General features: G+C 43.2%; 1 protein-coding gene and 1 long non-coding RNA gene across 7 annotated transcripts in view; one reads left to right on the plus strand and one right to left on the minus strand.

Annotated features, from left to right (window-relative positions):
- LOC142046593 (uncharacterized) overlaps positions 1-25403 on the plus strand; it is a 782351-nt gene that overhangs the window by 663090 nt on the left and 93858 nt on the right. The window lies entirely within an intron of this gene.
- Positions 1494-25375, minus strand: URB2 (URB2 ribosome biogenesis homolog). 6 transcript variants are annotated; one of them, XM_032783838.1, is made up of 10 exons: positions 25301-25375; positions 24226-24368; positions 21868-22044; positions 17512-20923; positions 15318-15478; positions 13293-13403; positions 12112-12354; positions 11277-11367; positions 9728-9867; positions 1494-2191 (listed from the first exon to the last, which is right to left on the minus strand). In XM_032783838.1, exons 2-10 carry the CDS (start codon positions 24349-24351, stop codon positions 1997-1999), a joined length of 4656 nt encoding a protein of 1551 aa, XP_032639729.1. In that variant the 5' UTR covers positions 24352-24368; positions 25301-25375; the 3' UTR covers positions 1494-1996. The 6 variants fall into 6 exon arrangements, with proteins under 6 accessions (XP_032639729.1, XP_032639727.1, XP_074920243.1 ...); XM_032783836.2 differs by having other exon boundaries at positions 24226-24375; positions 25272-25374; XM_075064142.1 differs by having other exon boundaries at positions 24226-24375; positions 25279-25367.

Raw genomic sequence — 25403 nt, forward strand, 5'->3', positions numbered from 1 at the left:
ACCTGAGCTCTAACACTCTCAACCTCTTAAAAGCAGAGCTCTTACTGGGAAAGCCCCAAGCACTTGGTGCACAGCACTAACAATCCTTCATGTTCCTGGAATCTCAGGGAGCAGCAGTGGACAGTACTCTCTTTTCAACTACGGCTGTCCAAGAGGTCCTGTGACTTTTCTACTTCATTAAAGTAACACCGTAAGCCAAATTCTAGCCATTCCCACCACCCCCTTAAGGATTTAAGATGTAATATTTTTCTTCTTCCATTAGCAAATAAAAGTAAATGGGAACAGTGTGTTATTTTGGGCAAAGCTGTCCCAGAATTGTTCAGATCAGATGGTTTTAACAATGGCCAGATTTTTTTTAAAATCATTATTCAAAAGTTTTAGTCGCTATCATTTTCAGCTTTGCTTAAAGGGATAACATCTATAGCAGTGGTTCTCAAACTTCTGTAGTAGTGACTCTTTTCACACAGCAAGCCTCTGAGTATGACCCCTCCCTTATAAGTTAAGCACTTTATTTTAAAATGTAACACTATTTATAAATGCTGGAGGTGAAGCAGGGTGTGTGTGACAGCTTGCAACCTCCCACATAATAACCTTGCAACCACCTGACAGGTCTCAACCCCTAGTTTGAGAACCCCTGCTCTACATAATCAGGCTGAAGATATGAATTAAAGGTTGTTTCAGAAACAAAAGACTGAGTTCCCCTGCCGATTTTGGGGGGGTTGTAAATCCAAGTTTCCTGTACTCTTAGATATTCTTTTCTCTTCCCTGTTGCTAGGTGAAAGCTCCACCCAAACAAAAAGGGGAACTTACTAACTATGTCTCCACTCCTGCAAACTGCTTCATGCAGGGACTGGAGTCAATGGGGTTCCACTGTCTGCCTGCTTGGAGCAGTTTGCAGGAGTGGGGACCTAAGCTGGGGTGCAGAATTGCCCACTGGAGAGGACACTGAACTCAAAGACAGGTGACTTGGGTTCTGGCTCATCTCACCACTGACTTGTGTGTGACCTTTGGCAAGTCACTTCATCTGTCTAGGCCTGTTTCCCTTCCCCACCCTTTGTCTATTAGATGGTAAGCATTTGGTGGCAAGGACTGTCTCACTGTGTTTGTACAGCACTTAGCATTGGGCATTACTGTAATACAAATAAATGGTTAATGATGTGGGAAAGGCTGAAACTGACTATACATAAAGCCAACAAAATAAAAGCAAAAGCCTTTCCCCCCGCTAGTCTTTCACTTATGGAAAGCTTACGCAGTACTTGTAAAGATACCAAAGAGTATTCAGGCAGAATGATTTACTTTGGTTACATATTTGTGCAAATTAAGCATGTGTGATTTCATGAAACAGTCACAGGAGGACAGCAACAGATAAACAAATTGTTTTGGTTTTCATGGAAAGGAGATATGACAAAGTCTTCTAGCTGGCCAGTATTTATGACAATACTTCGTAAGATACAGTAGAAAAAACTTACTAGCCAAACAGATACAAATACCACTTCAGGTTTTCTAAAAATCTGTATTTACACAGTTTTGTAACAGAAGCTGACTGAATATTTTACAATTGCACACAAATGTATTTGGCATGAATGTAAAAATTCATGGCATGGGGCACTCGACCATTATCTAGCACAGATCCCCATTCTAAATGACAGCAGGGCAGTTGCATAATCACTGAAGGTTTTCACTCAGTACAGTCTTTGCTTGCATAGGAAAACTACCTAAGGCCCCAGATCCTGCAACAAGTAGCACATATACAGGCTGCAGAGACTTCAATGGGGTTTGCACAATTGCAGCAGGGCCAAGGTCTAAGCATGTGTTTTTTCCTACCATAGTTGTAAAGGCCAGTTATACAAGGACATATCATTCAATATTTCACTTTTAACAAAACAACTGAGGGCACAATCCTGCAATGTGTTGATCATCCTGAACTCAGCTGAGGTTTCTCAGCTTCACACAAGATCAAGTCCTTACTGATTATGCCAATGTTGGGAAGGATACATCATGCAGTGTACTTTTTGTCCCCATGTTTAGTTTTGTGGTAGTGGGTATAATCATTGTACAATTCCTTAAAGACTTCTCTTACGCCCATCTGTAGCGATGCATTTAAGAACTTGATATCCCGTTCAATGCAAAGGTCTAGGATGTGATATATTCCCTCAGTTAGATGTTTCTTTACAGATGGATGTAAGGTCACCTAGGAGATGAAAAGTAAAAAGTTTCATGGGATTTTGTTCACCGTTAGGATACATCAAATGACTGGAAATAAAAGCACTGACAAGTCACAATCCAAGGTATCAGCCCATCTAGATGGTGTAAAATATTAGATAATAAATTAGCTCCCCGATTTTGTAAACCTGATTTAAAACACAGCAGTAATGTATAATCCTGTATACTATGATTTGCACTGGCGCTGAGTGCTCAGGTATAGACTCTGTTATACTTGGGACAATTTGAAATCATCCCAACAAAAAAAAAAACCTACAGTAAAATATTCTAAGATACCTATTCTGGAATTGGTTTTTCAGTAGCTTTTTGTATACCTCTTTCATATTCAGGAGACAGAACAATAGCCAACATATTAGCTGCATGCTGCACACTGAAATCTCAGTTAGGGACAAGTCCTTCTATGAGCCTACAACTAAAATGTAGAGTTTGTTTTGTCTCTTCCACTTTAATAAATACATTTATCTAGCAACTTTTATCCAAGAATTTCAATTTGCTTTACAAGCATTAATTACGGAAGCCTTAAAGAACACCCTATGGTGTGGGTTTACTTGACCCATTTTAATCTTGCAGAACACCAGGCATAGAGAAATTAAAAGACTTGCCTAAAATCATACAGCAAGCTAATGGCAGATCTGGGAATACAACCTAAAACTGTTAATTCAGTCCCTTGCCAATCACTACACGCTGTCTGCCCACAACTGCTATAATCCCCATAACAAAGCTCATTGAGGCTGACTCTGAAGTGTTTTGGGGCTCTAGGCAAACTGGAACACATCCTGTGACCATAACCCACTCACTGAACATTTTACTGCCTTAGGTTCAGGTAGCCTCTGAAGCTGATCATGCTGTTCTTGCCACAGAAACAGGTCTTTTCTCTGCTGAATACCAAAATTAACTTGGTGCCTCTAGACCTGTGCTTCTGCACTCCAAGCATAATGAAAACTGCATGAGAGGCTCTCATTAAAACTCAGAATTTTCCTCTCTTTCTCAGGCAGGTAATAAACTCTTCACTAGGGAAGAGAACTTCTAATCAGTCAGATCCAGGCTCTCTTTCTGCCTGGAGGACACAGAGCAGTGAAGGGGCAGGTGCTGCCTTCTATGAAGATGAAGAGTCAGCTGATAGCTGCATAGAAGGAACAGTATAAAATGCCACTATAAATCGAGAAGTTGGGTCGAGTTCATACCTGGTGCAAGCAGATGCATCTGCAGTGGAGTTACACCACATCTGAATTTGGCCCCAAACCCTCTTGACTCTCTACTTTACAATGCAGTTCCCACTAATCACTGTCTAAAAAAGTTATGAGATTTAAACAGCTGCCACTGTGCGCTGGCAGTTAATTTGACCTATAAACATTTTATGGTCTATATAGTTAGCAAGACCAACTTGCATTACAGAACTCTTGATGGGGGATGGCTAAGTGTGTGAAGAGTTATTCCACCATTGCTGAATTATGTTACAGCTCAGAGATAACGTGAGAAAGGTGAGATCAAGCATATGGAAGAGGCTGCAGGTGTACCCAGGACCAACGAAAGTGTTTTCTAGGATTATTTCAGAATAATTAAAAAGAGTCTACATTTGTTGTGATAAATATTAATAAATTAAATTTTTCATCAGGGGAAACTGCCCTTTATGATAGAGAGTAAAACTGCGTGCAGCCTTTGTAAAAATCTACCTTGAAAAGGGGTTTCTCCTCTGTTCTTTCAGAGCAGCGTAAGAGGGGTCACAAGTGCTTTCTAGCATGTATCGGCCCAACCCCTTCCCCCTTTGAAATTGATCCTCAAAACAAAACAAAAACAAACATCCATGTCACCAATTCAGTAAGTGTCCCATCAATTCATTAACTCTCCTCCTCCTGCTCAATTATTCCATTAATATATGAATCCCCAAACCAAAATTCATTTGTGCAGCTAATCATCATCATAAACAAACTAGTTTGACCTATGGTTACACTGCTCACTTTAGCAAAAGTCTCAAGAGGCCTTACACTCTAACACAGAATCAAATAATTTGAAAATGTCTGTATGTGAAAATTAAAACAGATGCCACTTTCTGAACAGTCAATGCTTCTCTAATTACCAAGCACAGCTACTAAGCAGGTTTTAAAGAGTGAGACTTAGAAACAGTTAAACTGTATGTTCAAACCAAAGAGATGCAAAGTTAATATTGGACTGTTATTTGCCGAACAAACTTATGCTCTATATATGAAAGACACTGTTCTGAAACACTAGGGTGGGGGTGGGGTGGGGGCTTATCTAAAAGTAGGGTTACCATATTTGAACATTCAAAAAAGAGGACACTCCACGGGGGTATTGACCCCACCCACAGTCCTCCCACGCTCCGCCCTCACGTCCTTGCCACCGCACCTCTCCTCATCCCCTGGCCCACTGCTGGCTTGCTGCGAGCCTCCTCAGTCCCCAACTCACTGCTCACTTCCTCCCACCTGCCACAAACCCCCATGCCCGCCCGAGAACCCCCACCTGACACTGGTTCGTCGCTTGCCTACTCACCCCCACCCACCCACCTGCCCGCCACTGGCTCCCTCACTGCTCGCCTCTTCAACCCCACAGCCCTTTTCACCTTCCTGCTCACCTACTCAACCTCCATTGCCCACTGCTCACCTCTTCACCCTGCCCCACTCACCTACTCACCCCTCCTGCTGCAGGTCCCTCTGCCTCCTAGGATCAGGGGCAGCCGAGGGGTCTCCATGTACTGCACCCGCCACAAGCATGAGCTCCGTGGCTCCCACTGGCCGGGAAAAGCATCAATGGGAGCTGTCGAGCAAGGCTTGCAGATGCTGGCAACACGCAGAGAGCCATCTTCTCCCCCACCCTCCCAACCCTAAGAACCAGAGGGACCTGCCGGGGGGTTAGGTGGGGAGTCCCAGCGGTGCTTATCTGGGGCAGCTCCCAGGAAGCATCCGGCAGGTCCCTCTGGCTCCTAGGATAGGGTCGGGTTGGAGGGCTCTCTGCCCGCTGCCAATGCCTGCAAGCCCGACCCCTGCAGCTCTGATTGGGCAGGAGGGAGCCAGTGCAGCACGCAGAGACCTCCTCCGCCTCTTTGCCTAGGGGCCACCCACATTGCAAGCTCCTACTGGCAGGCGAGCGCCAGGAGCTGCTCCAGGAAGCACTGACAGCCCCGGGACTTTGGACTTAGGGTTACCATACATCCATATTTTCCCGGACGTTTTTAGCTATTTAAAAATTCCTCTTGGATGGTGATTTAAGAACTAAAAAGCTGGATATGTCTGGGAAAATATGGCTGTATGGTAACTCTACTAAATGAAGAGTTAGTTCCTCACAGTAGCCTGCTGTGCACTAACTCTGTGTGGACCCTGCTGCCATGCATTAACAGCTCTATAGTGTGCTTTGATCTACCTTGTTTTGAAATGAGAGTAGATCAAAGCTCACCAGGGACTTTTACTGCACAGCAGCACAGTCCACGTGGACAGTTAGCACGTGGCATGCTAGTGTGGGGTAGATTTTACACCCCAGCAAAGTTTAAGATCAAGTGATGCACCTACTTTTAAAAATTTTGGCCATACGTACTCTTACAGGGAGAAGCTGCTCTTATTCAGAAACCACTGACAAGTGGGTTTTTCTGTTTGTTTTATGGGTTGCCCCTCCAAATGCTCTAGTAATAGCTTCTGAGCAATGTGTTTTATAATTTTAACTCCTCTAATGGGGGAGAAGCGGCTTGGTAAAAGCACCATGCATTTACACTGACTTTGAATATTTCCCCCCACCGCTTTTCTTCACCCCTTCCTCACTTGGAGCCCCCACAGCTCCAACTGATACCAAAGCGGGATTAACCTGGTCTTGGGGTGGGGGGTGCAGTTTGTGGAAAAGAAAAGGAAAGGTACAAACGTGAAAATGATTATAAAGAGTGAGAAAGTAGAAGCTGGCAGCTTCTGCTGAGGATGTAGAAACGGATAGAGCAGATACCAGGGAGAGCACTGCTGTGAATGAGTTGCTGAACATTGCTAGAAAAACAGGTAGGGCAGGCATGCCACAAAAGAGTACACAGACAGAACTCTGAACAGTATGTGAGCGACTTGCAGAAGGACCTGGCAGCAACAACCTAGTTTACCCCAGTTAGTCCTACTGGGGAAAAAAAAAGACAAGACAGGAGCAGCTGGATTTGTTAACACCAAAGTTATGCCCTTTGGGAGTTCCCTATGGCACTACTTCCAGTAACTCCTGTCCTTCCCCCATATCCAACCTATTGCTGGGAAGGGCTCTAGCTGCAGAAGGTTGAGGAAACTGATCATACTGAACATTACTTGAAAGGGTGGCCAAATTATATGGGTAGCTAGGGACAAAATAGTCTCTTCAGCCAACTGAAGGTTCAGGCAGCACAGGTGGCACTCTCAGTAGTTGATACTCAAAGATTATCAAAATGCAGCAGTACTTTGCAAGTATGATGTCAGTCTAGAGACAGCCTGAAGTTCTGCTCATGTGAGATGCAGCCCAGAGAGGCACCCAGTAAGCTGCACAGAAGTGGATTAAGCCAGACAACTGTGGAGATTTTTGATCCTACAGCAGTTGCTCCAGATGGCTGATAGGATTTGGATATTTGAACAGCAGCCAAGAACAGCAAGATAAACCCGCCTGGCTGGACGAGTGCAGAAAGGTACCTGAATATCAATGGATCAGGCCCAGAGAAGCTAGTACACAATGCAGTCCTTGTAAAGACTTTGCTGCAAGGCAGCCCTAAGCACTAGTACTCTTCTAGAGCCTTAGCTGGGGCAATTTCAATAACCAGAAAATCAGTAATTAGGGTAAGTAGGCAGGATATGGAGCAGCTGTGTGTCCAGCACAGAAAGGAAAAAAGGCCCAAATGAGGTTTTAACCTAGGACAGGGAGACATGTAAAACCCGATCACTAGCACAAATTAATTACCAGAGGATTTTGCAGGCTTTGATGGACACAGGCAGTGTTCCAGGTTAGCCAATTTGGATTGCATTGAACAAATTAGTAATTCAGAAATTAAGTCTGGCTGTAAGGTGCTACTCCATTGTAGATGTCTTTCTGACTATGCAAGAGCAAGAATATCTGCTTTCAGTAGAACTGGGGAATGACCTTCCATATGATTTGGTGTTGGATGAGGGGGCCAACAGAGTGGGGTTGACTTTTCAGCTATCTTGGAGAGCAATCACTCGAAGGAAGTATTGCTATTTGAAGATTTGTTACCCAGGGACACAGAGCCCAAAACAAGGGTGAAGGAAATGTTTGACAGCAGTGTTACTGAAGCTGGTGGTCATACCTAACAGGGAGCTTCCCTGTGGTCTGGCAGAGTTGCAGATTGTAAACAATATTCTTAAAGGTCTGTATGAGAAACTGGCTTTTATTTATGGGGAAGTAAGTGAACAACCTCCTTGTGGAGCATTGTTTTTCAATCTGATCAGATTGGCAAACATTTATTCTAAGTCAAACTTCTTTAACACCCGTGATTTTAAATTTACTACAAGAGTAAAAAAAAAAGAAAAAAGTATCCATAGTAACAATGATAGGCTTACACAATTTGTGTGTCTGTCTGACAAGGAATACCTGACCTTCAAGATTAAGGGAACAACAGAGTGAGATTGTCTGATTTAAATTGTAATAACATTTTAACACCCCCCTCCCCCCATCAAATTGCCTTTCATGACCCCTCCCTCACCCCACCCTCCACCCCCTTCCATCGCTGTAATCTACGTCAAACATTACGGGGTTACACCAGCACAGCTACAGCGCTGTAGTGATGCTGCTATAGTTCCCATAGTGCAGACATGGTCTGTGTGCATGCAACAGAGTAAGCATGTGTGTTCTCAGCATCTCACCCCATCCTGGTACAGTGTGCCTGTGCCAGGCACTGAACATGTTCAATTCCCAGCTCCCCACCCTGGTTTCAGCACTGTGGGGGCAAGTTTTGAAGGGAGGTGTGCATGCAGGGAATTTAGGGGGAGGCAAATTTGAAGCCACCTCTACTGCACAGCTTGGAACCCTCCCCACCCTCTCCAATTTCCCCTTTTCCCCTAGGAGCACCACATTTGCTGTGTGGTGGTGGTGTGGTGTGATGGTGGGGGGAGCTTCAGGATCCTTCCCCACTGTTGGAGGCAACATGGGGAAGGAGCGGGGGCTCTGGATTCCTTCCTCTGACTGTGAAGCAGTGGAAGGAAGGAGAACCCCAGAGTCTGTGAGGGACTCACAGGAAGAACTGAGAAGGATGGAGGAACTTGAAGGGGGTGGGAGAAGGGCAAAGATGGCTCCATTTCACTTCTCCCCAAGCATGTCCTGGAGGGGAAGGTACCCAGTTTCCCCCTTTCTGGTTCTGCTCTGTCTGCACTTCTGAGCCCCTAGAGAACAATGATCCCTTGTTCACTGAGGTATTACAGAAAAGCTACTTTTTTAGAAACTCAGTTCTTAGTCAAAGATCTAGTCATCAAACTGGGCTTTCAAACAGTGTTTGGCTGATCCCTTCCACTAATAATGAATATCATCTAGGAGTGTGCTGGGCCCTCAGGAGCTATAGTGCACAGCTCTAAGGGGTGAAGGCTGGCAAAGCAGAGAGCGGGGAAGCTGCAGATCAGGAACCCCTTGATCAAATGACCTTTAACGCCTGCTTTCCTTTGTACACACTCAATTCCATTGTTCAGGAAATGGTTGAGGAGGATGTAACCATCCTAACTGCTTATTGGACTCTTTCCTCTGTTTAATTAATGTCAAATTCTTGGCAGTACCTCTAAAGATTAGAGACTGGTTATAGATTTTAGAACACTAACTTATCGCTCTCAAACCAGAAGTTTTAGTCTGAGGGTAAAATGTGCAAGAGAAACTCATACAGAATGCAGGCAGACAGCAAGGCATAAGATGTGCAAACACAGTCTCGGATAACTGCCAAGAGTAGGGCTCAAACTCAGCGCATAGGTGTCCTCAGGTTTAATGACCACAGCATGTCACCTTTCACCACTCACCTTCTGTGAGAACAGGCTGCCTACAAACTCTGACTTCAAGAGAGCCCTAGTCTTGCTGCACATGCCCATGTGGCTATCACTCTCTCTTTGGTTCATCAGAAAGCTCTACCTGACCTGAAGTAGTAAACTTTATCCTCCAACTTTTTCAGTACCACTTCCCTGAAGGGGCAGTGGTGTCATGTACTAGCCAAGACAATTCCAAGCACCTGAGATCAAGCTGGGGAGAATTGAGCCCCAGGAGCAAAACAAAACAAAAAAAAAAAAAAAACAAAAAAAACCCAAACAAACAAAAAAAACCCATCACACCAGAAGAACCAGGTGATTTTGTAAAAACAATTTTTAAAGGGATACATCATCTCAAGAACCTTTGCTCAAATGACCACAAATCTGGACCACTAGCCTTACTCTAGCTGAACCTCATAGGGATGTAATTTCAAGACATCCAAGTCAGCATGTGGATTTTAGAAAATTTAAAATAGTTGTCTTTTAAACAGTAAGTGACTCTCAATCTGAATCTTATAATGACTTTAAGGTGGATGACTGTGTATTACCTTCTGCAGTTCAATCACGTATTGGGCTACTATGAAGACAGAAAACACTGTGAACTCCTCTGTTTTTGCAGCAATGTGACTATACATCCTTTCTATCAAGTGTGCACATTTCAATACAACTCCAAACTCATCCGTGTTCCCTAAAACAGAGATCAAAGTGTGGTTCAAAATTAGAGGTTAAAAAAATTGTTATACAAAAAACAAACTTCAAATAAGACCAACAACTAGCCAGCCATGGATTCATATTTTGGATTTGCCAAAATGCATTTGGCTGGCTAGTAGTTGGTTTAAAAGCAACTGTGCCCTTATGAAAATGAACACTCCCATACAACACTTTATAGACTATCTTTCAAGGGCAATGTTGTTAAGAATAAAAGGCATGAGGCTGTTTACACTAGGATGCAGCCAACTTTTGTTACATGAATTGAAGCAGGGAGAAGGGCGGGGAAGGCACCTCCCATGTTCCAGCCCTCTGCCCACTTAACGGGAAAAAGAGCAAAAACATCGGAATTTTTTTTTAAGTACCACTTACAGAATACTTTAAAAACTAGATGGGACCGAGGACTTGAATTTTAAGGAACAATCCTTCACTGACAGGCATGAGATAACAGAAATTAGGGAGGAAAGTGGGGAAATCTAGGCATGTGTCTTGTTTTTTATTATTAAAATACAATAATTCCGCAGGGATAGATCAAGTGAATCTAAATCACAGGATTTCCTGAATCTGTGGCTTTCCACTGATTCTTCTCCTTGGAAAATGTGGATATTACTGAAATGTATAAGCTCAGCTTTTATGCCATGGGTTCACCAATGTAACATTCCTCTCCCCCCTTTGGAATATTTTAGTGTAAACTTGACTCTCTCTCTCTCTCTCTCTCACACACACACACACACACTGGGGTAAATTTCAAAGCAGTGAACTTGATTTTAGCCACGTGAATTAATGGAGTCAAATAAGTAAATCCCAAGTAACACTTTAAACGTTTACAAGATTCTGGTTTTGTATCTAACACACAGCGATGAACATGTAGTCTGGAGCATAGCTAACATCTGCAACACAGAGCTTTGTTTAGTAGCACATCTGTAAAGCCCTCTCCCAAGTGTGCAAGTGTAAATCAGCAGCATTTGGAGCCATTACACCAGAAAAAACATGCTTTTCCTAACACCATCACTGACCTTATATAATGGGGCTACTGTGGTTGTTTCTGAGTGAGAATGCAAAGGTGAGGGAGAAGAACTGAAATAAGGTACCAGGAGCCTTGCCCTTGGCTGTGTTGTGTCAGCCAAAGTCACAGTTCGGAATGGAAGCACTATGCTAGTCTCCCAGGATGAAGCCTGGAAAGAACCTTTCAAAGAGCGTCAGAGCGCAGATTGCTATGTGGCTCATCCTCACTTCTGCCTATGTGAGCTTTTGAGCCATGATCTGGCCCTGGGACTTTGTTTCAACTTCTAACGTTACACACTGCCTGCCCTGTCCTGCACTGCACATTCTTCTGTGCATTGCACCCGATCAGAGTCGGGTATGTTAATGAAAATGATGACACAGCACCTCTGTCTCCTTTCTGTCGCCCCTCGTGCATAACAGAAACAACCAGCCTATTGAAGCTGTTCAGGAAAGATGGAGCTGCTTTTAGCATCACCTGCAAGAACATCAAATGAAAGAGGATCAGATAATACCTAATGCAGTACAGAAAAAGGCTTGAGGATGGTTCCTTTATTAAAGCAGCGCACGCAGCATGACATGCAACACCCCAAAATAAGAGTGGATTTCTGTGCTTTAAAGGAAGGTACGTTGACTGTAAGCACTACAGGGAAGGGACTGTCTTTTTGTCCAGTTTCTACCGCTGCTGGCACAATGGGGTCCTGGTACCTGATTAGGGCTGGTAGGGTGCTATGGTTAATACAAATAATTTAAATCATCTCAAAGTAACCCCACATCTACAAAGCAGAAGTTGAAAGTCATACTAGTTTAATGTGTTGGGGCATTTACTGTCATCTGTATGGAACCAGTGCTTGCCAAAGGGACCAGAGATTTAAGGACCAACACACTTATTTATCTGAAAATTGTTTAGAAAAATCAGCTTTCAGCTGACATAGGCACTAGAGGGAAAATTTTCAAAAGTGACTTACACAGCCAGGTGCTTAAGTCCTATTGATCTACAAAGAGACTTAGGCTAAGTGCCTATATCATTTTTTTAAATATGGAACTTAGGCACTTTTGCAGACTTTGCCCTAATCTAACTTTAGAGGTTTTGTGATAATCTGCTTCCAAATATTGGTTATAATTTCAGAACCTCTACATGTTTTCAACCTATGGTCACAGGTCAGGGATTGGCTTCTTAAAATTTCTGATTACCAGCCCTTCCCCGCCCTTCTCCCTTCACCTTAGGGTGACACTGCAGTATGGAAAACAGCACTTCATGAATTCCCAGGAAGATGCTCTCATACTCCTCCATCTTCAAATGATCCAGAGGTACAGTCAGAAGAATGCTGAATGCCAGTGTCACATGATGGGGATTGGAGAGAATCTCTTCTCCTTGCCTCAGCAGCGCTGCTACCGTCTCCAGTATAGGAACAACAATGGTGGAAATCAGCAACTGGTCCTGACAAACCTCTTTGGTTTGTATCTACATGTGAAAGTGAAGACAACAACAACAAAGAATGTGGCTGTCTACAAACACCCTCTTCTTCCACACTAGAGAACTGTACTATTGAACTTGAACCAGCAGGAGTACAGTGGCGCAAACTGCAACCGCATAATGCCTCATCCAAACTAATCAACCTGTTTTAGGCACATGCCATGCACCATATCCACATACAGCATTCCCTGAAAGCACTGCAGGGCCTGTGCATTGTTGCATCTATTCCACAATCCCATAGAAAAGATGCATACAGAATATGGTAGACAGGGTCTATTTGCACCTGTTCATGTTTTTACATGGTTCTAGTGGATATTTCTGTCCTTCACAAGCATTGATTCACCTACCACAAAGGACAGGAGAAATGCTCTCACAGGCATTGTAGATGCCATGGCATGGGATTCCCAGCCACCCCAAGCCACTGCCAGACAATCTCTGGTCCCAGAGGGTCAGACATTGTGATGCCAAACACCAACACCACTACATCTGGATGCAGCACAACACATTCACTTATTAAATCATTTTTATACGCTCTTTTTATTTGTTGGCTTTTTGCTTTGCTGTAAGGCCAAACTAACAGTTTTTTCCTCCTCTGGATCAGAACAAGCATTGCCCAGGCCTGGGGAGAGGCAACTCTCTAAGTCTCTCCATGTAGCCTAGCGAGACGCTCTCAACTCCTACACAATGCAGTGCAGCCCCGAAGTGACGGTGATGTTAATGAATGAGCATTTGTGCCATGCCAATATACAGGGATATACTTGGGGAAATTTGAGCCAAACTGTGTAAGTGGTTCCTAGCCAAACTGATGTCAAATGCAGATTTTTTTTTTTTTTTTTAAATATATTTCTGTGTATGTTTCAGACACAATAGCTACAGGCTCTGTCAAACAAAAGCGATAGGTAACTTATACTGTGGGAGTTACTTACAACTAGAGCTGTGATTATCTGTGGACTGGTAAACCAGAAAGCTTTCTCCTTCTCTCCAGTTAATGGGCAGCTGAGCAGCAATTTGATTAGCGTAACAGCTGACAATACTTCCTGCAAAAAATGAACAATCACTGCAAAAAGATAAATACACTCACCTGAAATATGACACATCTCAGTAGAAACATTATCAGCAGCTGAACAGAATGTGTGCTGAGCAATAACATTCTGTACTGTCTATTTTAAAAACAAATCATGACATTAAAACATGATAAAATAAAGGCAGATGAACTCATGTAGCAGCCATTATAGATAATGGAGGGAAGTGGTATGAACATAGCTTGAGCCTGCCATATAACCAGCATAATGTTTTATAAGCCAATATGTGATGACATGTTAGCTGATAAGAACTAAGATGAAAACATAGAACATGAATGTATTTCAGCCTCACAGCAGGGCCGTCCCAGTGGGGAGGGGGGTAAGGGACAGGCCATGGGCCCCACAGGAGCCCCACGAGAATATAGTATTCTATAATATTACAAACTTTTTTTTTTTTTTTTATGGAAGGGGCCCCCAAAATTGCTTTGCCCCAGGCCCTTGAATCCTCTGGGCGGCCCTGCCTCGCAGTCAAAAACAACACATGGATTTCAATGCCTACATCCTACAGTGATTAGCATTACACAAACAATGCGGAAAGACTAGGTTAGATTTTTTTTTTTTTTAAATGGACATTATCTACAGAGATGACACAGATGCCTTTTCCAAATGGGCAGGTCTGGGAGCCAGATACTCCTGAGCTTTAGCAAGGCTGTGAGTTCCAAGTCACTTAACCTTCCAAGAGGGGTCTATGCCAGGCTTGTTTGCCAAATTTCTTCCCAAAGTTACAGCTACCAACTCAGTTCCATTGGTGACAGATGTTACTCATATCACTTAACGAACTACTGGAAGATGCTCAGATGCTACAGTAATGAACACTGTATAGGAACCTATGTAGAACAGAATAGTGGGAGCACTAATATAATCAATGCTTCACATAACTGCTGGTGTTTAAAAGCACCATGCCATCTGACCATATTCAGAGTAGGTTTGGACAATAAAATGGTTAAAATGCTCAGTGGCTGCAAGTGTCTTGTTTATGTTACAGCTTTGGCAGTAACAACAGTGAGAAATTTCTAGTGATAAAACCTTTTGTCTGGTCTTGGTCTCAGTTTCTCCATCTGAAAAATCGGAATAATTGTACTAACTTACCCTCCTCCTCAAAGCAGTCTTGTGATGATCAGTACGTTTGTGTTTGTAAAGCACTTTGCCTATGACAAGTGCTCAGTTAGTGCTAAGTAGAACTGTGATTAGCAAAGAACCATCCACACTACAAGGAACGTGTATTAGCATGTGCCAATTTACGCCTATAACTACAAAGAACAGACCACATTAGGTGTGACTTTTAAATGAACTAGGCAAATCTTTGTTTTTAGTGAATGAAGTTCATGGACTGAACCAGCTTCCTGGTGCGCACCTACATAATTAAGGCAATTTGTTCTGGGTGCTGAGTCTTGAGGACTCTACTGGACAACACAATAGGAAACAAAATTAAAGCTTTTATTTGGCCAGCTTGTCATGTTAGAATTAACACATAGGAGTCGACTTTCAGCATTGTCTACAGGAAGTCACTGATGTGAGACTCCTGTTATTGGGAATTAGAGTGCTAAATGTCTGGGGATCCTAACGAAAGCTCGCTTCACAGGTAGCAAGTTTCTCTCTTTTTCACAGTGGATTCTATTGATCTCAGGTATTTCTAGGGCACTCTCCATCACAGTATCTAAGCACCAGTTTTATTGCCATGTAAGCTACCATGAGTGTGCAGAATAACACAGAAACACATTTAAAGCCAAACTTCTATTTTCTCCCTCATTTCAGTCTTTCTTCCTGCCAATTTTATCAGATACCATCCATGTTCTATTGCAGTTCTTCAAGCCATGGAGAGACAACTAAAGAAAATAAAGCATAAGAAATAAACCGAAAGTTCCCTACTTTAGGATTTTGTTTCCAAATATTGCTAACTTCAAGTCCTTGGAGCACCAGCCTCATCATGACACAGAACTCTTCAGTAGTGCAGCTCTCCACCAGCTGGGTCATCAATTCTGTCAGCGGTATTTCTAGATCTTGAATCACCTGGACTGTGGTGCCAGGGCCTGCATATTCAAGAGACACAAACACATCTGAATTGCTTATCCAAATTGGACACTACCATAAAAAAACCCTTTCAAAAATCAAGCCTTGGAAAGGAGCTCTCTGTGTGTGTCTTTTTAATGTTCACCCACACAGAACTACTTTCTCCCATCTACCACAGCAGCAGTGTTTCATTCAGAACATTCCCATCCTACTGTTCATCCCGCAGTCATTATCTTGATTAAATGCCTTCACTCTGTGAAAACACTATAATGAGGCTAGTTCACAAGCTAGGGGAACAAGCTGATCACAAGCTGCAGAATATTAGGGTGTTGGGAGGAGAGCCACACAAGACATGAACATTAATTGACAAAGCTTAGATCTCTGTTAAGCAGTGACCATGTCTCCTACATATTAAGTCAAAGATTATATTATTTATGACTAGTTTAAATTTTAGTTTACTTTGCAAGCATATTTATCTGCTCCACAAACACCCCAAATGTAGCAGTAACTCCTGGGATTTTTGGCAAGATTTTCTGAGGAGAAAATTTTAATCTGTTTAAAGCCTGGCACTTCTACAGCACATTTCATCTGAGAATCTCTAAGCATTTTATCACCATTCATTGTGCCTCTGCACTAAATAAATAGGATACCAGCTTTGTACGGGAGTAGAGTGCAGTACAGAGATGTTAAGAGGGAGTCAGCAGAAGAGCCAGGATCAGAATTTGGTAATCCTGACTCCCAGTCCTGTTTTAACACTTACATCATACTGCCTTCTATGGTGAATTCTGTAACTGGAAAGAAATGATACACAGCAGTCTCTCTCTTGTATATAAGAAATATTATACATAGACACTATATAAAAATTTATTTGCAACTCAACTAGCAAGAGCTTCAGCCAGGCTCACAAACAGATTTACAAAAAGGCTTCTCCATACAGAATTGTTCTACAATTACTCTGTTAGGGATTAAGCACATCTGTGATTTCCTAACAACTAGGGAGTAATATAAATTTGTAAGATCACTGTAGTAGCAAACTAGACTAAATCAAACCTTTCAGGCATCAAAGACAAAAATAATATTGCCAGGGTTTTTTTGGTACTACTATACTGCACATGTGCAATGTCAGTATAGGTTATATTTTAAATGAGGGAACATGGCATAGTCATTAGACCACACTGGCAGTCAGAAGACCAGGCTCCCCTAATCCCAATTCTGTCACTGGCTCACTGTGTGCAGGTGATAAAGGGTCTGGTTTTCAGAGAGGCGCTGAGTACCCACAGCTACCATGGACTTTGCCTGGAGTATATTGTGTTCAGCACCTCTGAAAACCAGGCCAGTAGTCTTTCTGTTCCTCAATTTTCTCACTTTAAATGGAGATGATACTTATCTACCTCTGTAAGGCCTTCTGAGATCTTCAGATGAAAAGCACTGAGTTAGTTAACTAAGCCAATCCCATTAACTCCTTCAGTGCTAGCTGCTATACCAGATACATAAAAGACCAAAATATGCATCTTCAGAGCAGCCCCCAAAAGTTTGACCACATTTGGTGAAATGGTCCTAATCAGAATATTTTTACAAAGGTGTTTCTCAGTGCCTTTGGGCCATCATTTATAGAACACTGAAGTATCATTTTTAAAAGGACTTAGGGCTACTTTTTCAAGCCTTGATGGATTTGTGTCACATGTATCAGCATACGCAAAATACATAATTTTGCATAAAAACAGAGCACTTAGGCATATGAGTAACTATTTCTGTGAAAACAAGGAGAACAAAGTAACTACATGGCTGACACCCACGAAGACCTTCCAGAGGAGACCACTATCAAGACAGGTCAACATTGTGTCCCAGTCATGACAACACTTTCCCTCTAAAAGCTTCCTTTTTTTTTTTCCCCTCTTCTCTTTTTTTTTTAGTTAAAGATAGAACCCATTTGCTGATGGGCTAGCATAAGTGGATCTCTCATGACTTTCTTAAGAACTTCTTGGATGCTTTTACCCACCCCTGTATTCCAAAATTAACAGAGGAGCTGAAGAAAAGAAAAAAAGCTCTGTACCAGCAAGTAGTTTTTTTATAGCATGAAACACAGTGAGTGCAGTCTCTTCTCCAGGATACAGATCTGTTACTGAGCAAAAAACAGTTAAAAACTGCAAGGCAGAGTGAAGAAACTGGAGATGGCCTCCTGCAGAGGTCAGCTCTCTCAGTATCTGAATGTAAAACTTTTGGTATAGTTCAGTGTGGGAATACTCTCGACATTTTCCTGGGTCTTTAGGATTCTCTTGCTTGCCTTCCATTTTCATAAGGGCACCCGTGGACATGTAGCTCAGATCTGCTTTCAACAGGGTTGTGATAGATGGGATGAATGCCAAAGGCAAAGGCTGGTCTTTGGTGAGGTTTCTAAGGCAGAGTTGAATGGCTGTTCCTGTCTGGAGGACAGTTGGCTCCAAAAAAACAGACAGCATTTCTGTCAATTTCTGTTTCTTCTCTGACTGCTGCTGGAGGTACAGAGTCAGAACATGGCAGAGTGTGGTTAGTGGCACTAGGAGCAGCTGACTGACTGCACTGTTCCAGAGTTTGCCTCTGTCTGCATCAGCATATGGTTTGCAGCTCACTAGGAAAAAAGTGAACTTCTCCAAATTGAGTTTCAGGCTCTGCCTCTTCTCAACTATCGTCTGAAGAAAACATTCCAAAAAGGTTTGGATCACCTGGAGAAATTCTGCCCAGTCAGGAGTGGTCAAAACATCAGCAAAGCACTTGCTGGCTGCAAACAGGGCGGTCACGACAGCCTCAAGAGCATCACTGCCATGAAAAACTTTAAAGATGGAATTGACACTTCTGCCAGTCTGTAGGCATGTTAGGAGGTGGAAGCAGGTGATTAGAAACTTCAGTGATAGCAACTTACTGCAGGAGACGTTAGCTCTGGTATTGGCTACCAAGGATAGCAGCAAGAGAAAACAACGGGTATGGTCTGAAGGAAACAGACTGTCAAGTTTCAAGGCAGAAATAATCTCTAGTAAATGCAAAAAGCTTTCTATCTGATCTTCCTCCAAAGTAACAGGGGAACCAGCCCTTGTTAACAATAATATATGTTGAGCAATTTTTTCCATTGTTGTCCAACAATGGAAGGCTTCATCCTTTGATTGATTGTTTTTCGACTGTGCTTCCACCATGCCAACCATTTCGCAAGAGGAGAGGACTTCCTCATGCCATGGTATATTATCTGCTGACAGCTGTTGAATAGGCTGATCTGCGACACCCTGAGTAGCAGAACACAGCACACTAGCACACTGCTGAATAATGCAGCTTATAAAAGCACAGTGCAGCACCTTAATTTCTGGAAGAAAAGTACTATGCAGCAAAGCTTTAGAAACCTTTTCAGCTGTGATGAAGGAATCCTGATCTGCAGAAACTCCCAGAGCTTTAGTTGATGATAAAATCTTCAGAAGCACATCAGCAACATACTCTACATCTTTCAGAGAAAGATGAGGAATAAGGATTGTTAGATTTGAGACTACAAGGTACCAGTGTGCAGCTGGGTAGGTGAGAGCATTTATTGCACTAATGTTGCCATTCCAAGGTTCTGACTCTTCCATGCTCATGCTTGATCTTCCAGAATGAAGGATGAAAGCTGCGGCATGCTGCAAGGTGTGAAGATCAGCTTCAGTCTGAAAACTGGTTTGCATTAAGATCTTTTTTATTTTCTGAAACATGAGCAATTCTAAGCAATATTTACTAGCTGAACAGAAATTACTTGAGAGTCTCACTACCCTCTTCCAACACTGTCTATCCACGCCAGGGAGAAGGGCTGAGAAGTCCCAGCTCTCTGCAGCACACTCAGTAACACCACCAGCTGCTTCAGCCAGCCGAGACACATATTTGCTGCAGTTTATACTAAGCAGAGTGTCAAGCTCCACCCACGTGTAGACAAGGAGGAGTGCAGAGTCACTGACCTTCTCTAGCCAGAGCCCTGGTTTATTTTCCTCTGCCCAGTGATCCTTCAATAGGTCCAGCAATGGCTGGATTACCTCTCTCTGCATCTTGTCCAACAGACTCTGAGTGCGAAGGACAACAGGTAATGGGGTGACATTATCCAAACTCTTCATGTTGAAGAGAAAAGTGTGCAGTACTGAGCTCACAGACAACAGCTTCAGTGCCATGTCAGAGTCATCTTTAACATCAGGAATTATTAGAGTCTGACACTTCTCCAGCATGAGGAACAAAATATCCAGAATCTGGTTGGGTGGCAGCTCAAGGAGGCATTCACGAAGTTTTTCCGTCAGCCCAGCAGACAAGACTGGCAGCCTTAACTCATCAGCAGCTGGACGGTAGATCACAGACAGAACCTCTTCAAAGAGTTTAGGGAACTGTCGCAGCTTTGTGTAAGTCTGAAACATGGCACTTATGAGAGTCTCCTGGGGCTTCTTTGTACGTGGCTCAGAGACCTCTGCATCAATCCAAGCTGAGGCCACTAGGTCATCCAGATCAGGCTCGACAATTAAATGATTTAACGAAATCAAGGCCTTGAGACACCTAAACCAAGCTGGGATGGAAGCCTGTGAGTGATTCACCAACATTTCTGCCAGTTTGCGGTAAAACTGGAATTGGGTCTCTTTGTGCCTGATCCGGTCAGCAGCAACGTTATAGATATCGTTACTGAGCACCAAGTTCAGGAGCTGTTCCACAGCAAGCAGTTCTGTGCTCCAGTCTACTGGAGAGAGCGTCTCCTGCCATAGATCCTCCTGCAGGTGAGAAATCCTTAAACAGCCAAAAAGCCTGGTGAACATGTGGAAACAGACCATGTGGTTTTCTGCCTTGCAGTAAGAGTCCAAAAAGAGCTTATAAAGCAGAGGTACTGAATTTGCTACTATGATCACCTGGAGTATTGGTTCACAAAAACTAGCATCACAGAGCTTGGAGAGCACTGTATTGACAGGCAGCAGAATAGTTTTAAGAGCCCTTTTCTTTTTCTCTTGTGGTTCCCTTTCTAGCAGGAGCTCCTCTCTGTAAGAGGACAAGAGCTCAGGCTGGAAAATCCCAGCCTGCAGCACAGCCTCTACTTGGTTTCGGATTTCCCGGCTCAGATGCTGACGTACACGGCCGTCATCGGCTGGTGTCCACACTCTGGCCATAAGCAAATGCCTCAGGAGCAGACATGGTTGAAACAAGTGGCTGGTCACTTGCCCAAACACACGATTTGGGTTGATCTGCTGCCTCTGAATCAGGAGGTACTGAGAAAAGGTCAGCTGTAGGACATCAAACAACTGGGAGGTCACAGCATCTTCTGAGGTCAGCAACTGACAGGCCAGCCAGGAGAGCTTGCTTAGGAGATTCACCATCAGCTCACATTTTGCTGTATAAATGATGGCGAGAGGAGGAGTGGAAAGGATGCCCTTGCAACAACTCAGCACTGTGCCAACATTTCCGTGGGATTTTTGAACACAGGTCTCAGATATCCTTTCATTTATGACCTGAAGATTTAAATAAATAAATAAATAAATATATAAACCAACACCCCATCACTATCAATCTTGCACACAGAAACAAAGGTCATTGGGGAACAGACAACATAATCTTCTATGTGTTGGACAGCTCTGGCTGGACACATCAACAGCATTTAAACAATCATTAGTAACAGAGGACATAGAAGGACATAGACCCACCAGTGGTCATAGCTGACCCCAGGCATAGACAACTGATTATATTCAGACTGTCAATTCTTCAGGGTAGGGACCGTGTCTTTGCAAGTGTTTGCACAGCATATAACATGAGGCCCCAATCGTGATTGCCTACTGTAATAGGAATAACAGCAGCAGCAATAATGATGCATGATAGTCCACCTCATTCTAACAGTGAGGAAACTTACTTAGTGCTGCAGAGAAAAGAAAGGCAAGATGCTCTCCCCATCCCAACAAGGCCCCTGCCAACAGGAGGAAAATTCCTTCCTTATCCCAAATTGGACAACCTATTTAGCAAGGATCTCTATTAGTAAGCAAATAATTCAACTTGTACTGTAAAACAGCCATATGATCTCCCAGACTTTAACTCTCTCTCACACGAATAGTCTGAATGAAGTCATCTAGGCTACTTGTGAGAGCCTGACTGGGTCTTTACTTACTAACCAAAACATTTAATCCTGTTCCATCCCTGATGGTTTGGGGAGGGGACAACCTATGAGAGATCATCCGAGTATGAGGTTATTGGGAAGTGTTGTTGCTTTCAATCTTTGTTCTCCACCAATATCAGCTATCTTGCAACAGAGGGGATAGAAGAGAAAATAAACACAATGGCCTAAAAATGTAAGCTAATTATCCATAAGTATTTCATACTACACCTCACTCTAAAAGGAAGAATCATATTGTATCACATACTGCACTGGAATTCATCATCTAACGAAGAGTATGGTTCGAGTTACCTGTGCAATCAAAAAGCTGAGGTTGATTGTCTTTCCATCCTTTAAGAGATTCTGTAGTTTTCTGCTATGGAGAATGTTATCCAGGTATGTCCAAAGTTTCTCAACAATTTCATCCTCCAGTTCAAGTTTCTTGTTGTAATATGAAACCAATGCATGGCTCACCCAATCAAGTAATACCTGTGTTATTTAAACAAACCAACAAAAATATACAGCTGTGGGTGATCATCTTTACCTCCATGGGAAAACATTAAAGAACTGTAGTAGCCACTTCACACCTGAGAATTATGTGGACAGATGCCTATGAAGAATGAGCTCGATGTGGACGCAAAAGTCTTCCTATGCAGTTCTCCAAGCAGGATCAGGGCTTAATTTTGTAAGTTTCTAAACTCAGTTTTGGCCCCCTTAGCGCTCTAACCTTCAGAGTAAAGCTAATTTCAAGAGTGAAAATGCTAAGTTCCTTTCAGCTTCTTGTAAACCAGCAGAGAAAATTTCTCACATGAATTTTTCATATCAGTGAGGACATTTTTGAGTGAGGGAACTTATGAAAAGAATTGGTGGATTTTCACTTCATAAAAATTGTTCTAATTTCCAAAATGTAAAAACAGCTTGTCCTAAAGATTGCAAGTTTATTTAAAATCTTAATCCCCAAATAGAACAATTGCACAGGCCTGATTTAACTGGTGTGGAATTCCTATTTTTTCAGTCTCTCTCTCTCGCTCTCTGTATATATGTATATTGTAAACCTCCGAAACTTTGCAATTAGTAGAGCATACAAAATCCTTGGGCAGTGCCTGCTTTGCTTACAAGGTGTACAGACATAGTCCACGTACTACAGCGTCTACAGAACAAACCAGAATATCTTGTAAACTCCACAATCACCACTACACAGTTAAAAGCTCCAAAGGCCCCGTCTGACCTGTAAAGGATTACAACTGTCATAATAAGTCAGCACTGAACTTTCAAGGTCCATAGATTGCAAGCTCCATGCTGACCATTATGGAGCTTCACAACTCTTACAAAGCCTTCAGATCTACAACTATGGTTAAAGAAGAAGCATGTACTGTAAACCAGTGAGCCAAATAGCTCTCAATCAAGGAAACAATGTCTCTTAGCAAAGACAATGGAGTTTTTAAATTCTGTGAGAGGATTAATAAGAGAATTTTAAAATTATTAAAGCCACTGAAGCCAAGTCTCCCAGAGGAGTAAAGAGGAAGCCTTCAATTTCTGTTTGGTTTTTGTACATAGGTGTGAAATAAATAAGATTTTTCTTAATTTGTTTCCAAGTTCTTAAAGAAGATACTTTGAAATAAGATTTTAAAAGTTTCAGTTTTCTTTAAAAAGAAAAAGGAAATTTAGACAAAAACCACTAAAATACAATTAAATTGTATAACGTTGCTCACTTAACTGTTCCATTAAAGGTTAATTTCATGTTTTAAAGTGATTCACATAGCAATTTTAAAAAACACTTTTACAGATCCTTTTTGTGCTCAGTTCTCAACTAAAATGCTAGCTGGTTTGATAGGTGGATCAACAGACAAAGGCCACCAAACTATGTAAGGTCTGCCTCTCTCAGGTAAAAGGGGCCACAAGTCCCAGAAATCAACTATTTGCAAGGAACAAAAAAACAGGTCACAGGGTCAAAACATGGTATCCAGAAAGGAACACTGCACAGAGAACATGCTGGACAATACTCACTACTCCAAGGAAGAATCCAAGGAGTGAGTGGTCATGCTGCTCGGAATCACACAGATAATGTGCCAGGAAACAGGTCTCTCAGTCACAGAGAACTTTCCACCACCAGCCCAATTTCCCCCTGCTGGGCTGGTGGATGGTCATTTTAGCTAATATCAGGAGAAGGCTGGCAAGACTTTGCGGGGGTCATGTAGGAGATGTGATGAAAGATGCTAGCCTTACAACTCTGGAGACAGGTCTTCAGTTTATCCACAAAACAAGTATAGCAAGGGCACTGCAGCTGTCCCCCCCTCTGCCCCATGAGCATGTCCCAATCCTGAATTGGAAAGACCATCTTTAGATGTGAGACGGTAGTTCATTCTTTAGCCCATTCTATACTTGGCCTTTCTGCTGAAGCCACTACACAAAACTTCCATATAACTGCCATTTAGTGGTCATTGTTGTGATGGAGAAGAAAACCTATTAGGAAATGGACTTGGCTACTTCACAACCAACAGCAACAAATTTCAGTTAGTCCCTATTACAGCTGTATTTGCGCCAGTGCCTAGAGGTGAAAGGCTATCCAATGCATCATTCAGCCTCTGAATCAGCTTGGTCTCCACAGCAATGGATTGGTACATTTTTCTGTATTTCACAATTAAAACAAAATATTTTTTTAAAACATACTTGTTCTTTATTCGGAAGAAAGCACTGATGGGAAATCCATGCGAAGTGAGCTAATTTGATCTTGTCTTCCCAAGAGGTTTTTGCACTTTTCAGCTTCAGGTGAATTCCAGAGTAAATTGCAGCCATAGAGACTACTACTGTATCTGAAACCTCAAATATTCATAAAAATATTAGATGCATTTGAAATAAACATTAACCAGAAGAATTTAATACCACCAGAATTAACAGTTACTTCTTTCTATTAAAGCAGACTCTTATTTGAGCTAGCCCTGGGTTCATTCAGCTTTACAATACAAGAGACCTGGGTTTGAGTTTGATACCCAGGTCTGGACACTGAGGATCCAATCCACTGAAATTAGTGGAAACAGCACTGGACACCAGACAAACAAGAGCTGGGAAAACTTGGAAGACACCACCACAAACTGGGCCTTTTTATGAGAGGCGCTGAATTACCCACCGTTCTTCTGTAAACCACAGTAAGCTGCACATGCCCAGCACTCAGGATCAGACCCTACATCCAATGCCTAATTTGTCCTAAGGTTTGCATGGGCTGAGCCCCGGCACCTCTAGGCTTGGCAGTACATAGCCCCGGCACCTCTAGGCTTGCTGCATCAGTTACGAACGTACAAAAGTTGCTTGAGCCCCAGCAGCTCCTCCATTACAAAGTCAGCACTGCCAATGTCTACATCTGAATCGCACCCACCCCTCCAAAGGGGTGAGTGGACCAGATTCAGTTATGTCCAACCTCCCACACGGAGCAAGTACCAGCTGCTGCTGCTACTGCCGCCGCCATACGCCAGACCCACCCAAGAGTCACCTGAGACCACAGACCCCACCGCAGGCCCGCAACAAGCCTCGGCTCGGGCCAGTGTGAGCTCGCCCCGCTCTGAGACACTATGTCCAGGCCTGGCGATGCAGCCACCCGCCGGGGGACCCTTCCTGGGCTGGGGCTCGCACCGCTCCGACCACGCCGCGCCCCGAACAACCGAGCCCGTTCCCGGCTCCTCCACCCCAGCGCGGCAACCCCAGGCTCAGCTCGTTCACACCTCTCACCCCTCGCAGGTTCCGTCTTCACCCGGCCGCGGCTCCCCGAATCCCGGCGCACACGTGCTTCCGCCCCGCTCGGCCCGTGGCCTTTGCCCTTCGCCCGCTCCAGGCGCCAGGCAGCGCTAGCCGAG

The sequence above is a fragment of the Chelonoidis abingdonii genome, chromosome 3 (assembly GCF_003597395.2).
Source record: "Chelonoidis abingdonii isolate Lonesome George chromosome 3, CheloAbing_2.0, whole genome shotgun sequence".
Taxonomy (NCBI): domain Eukaryota; kingdom Metazoa; phylum Chordata; order Testudines; family Testudinidae; genus Chelonoidis; species Chelonoidis abingdonii.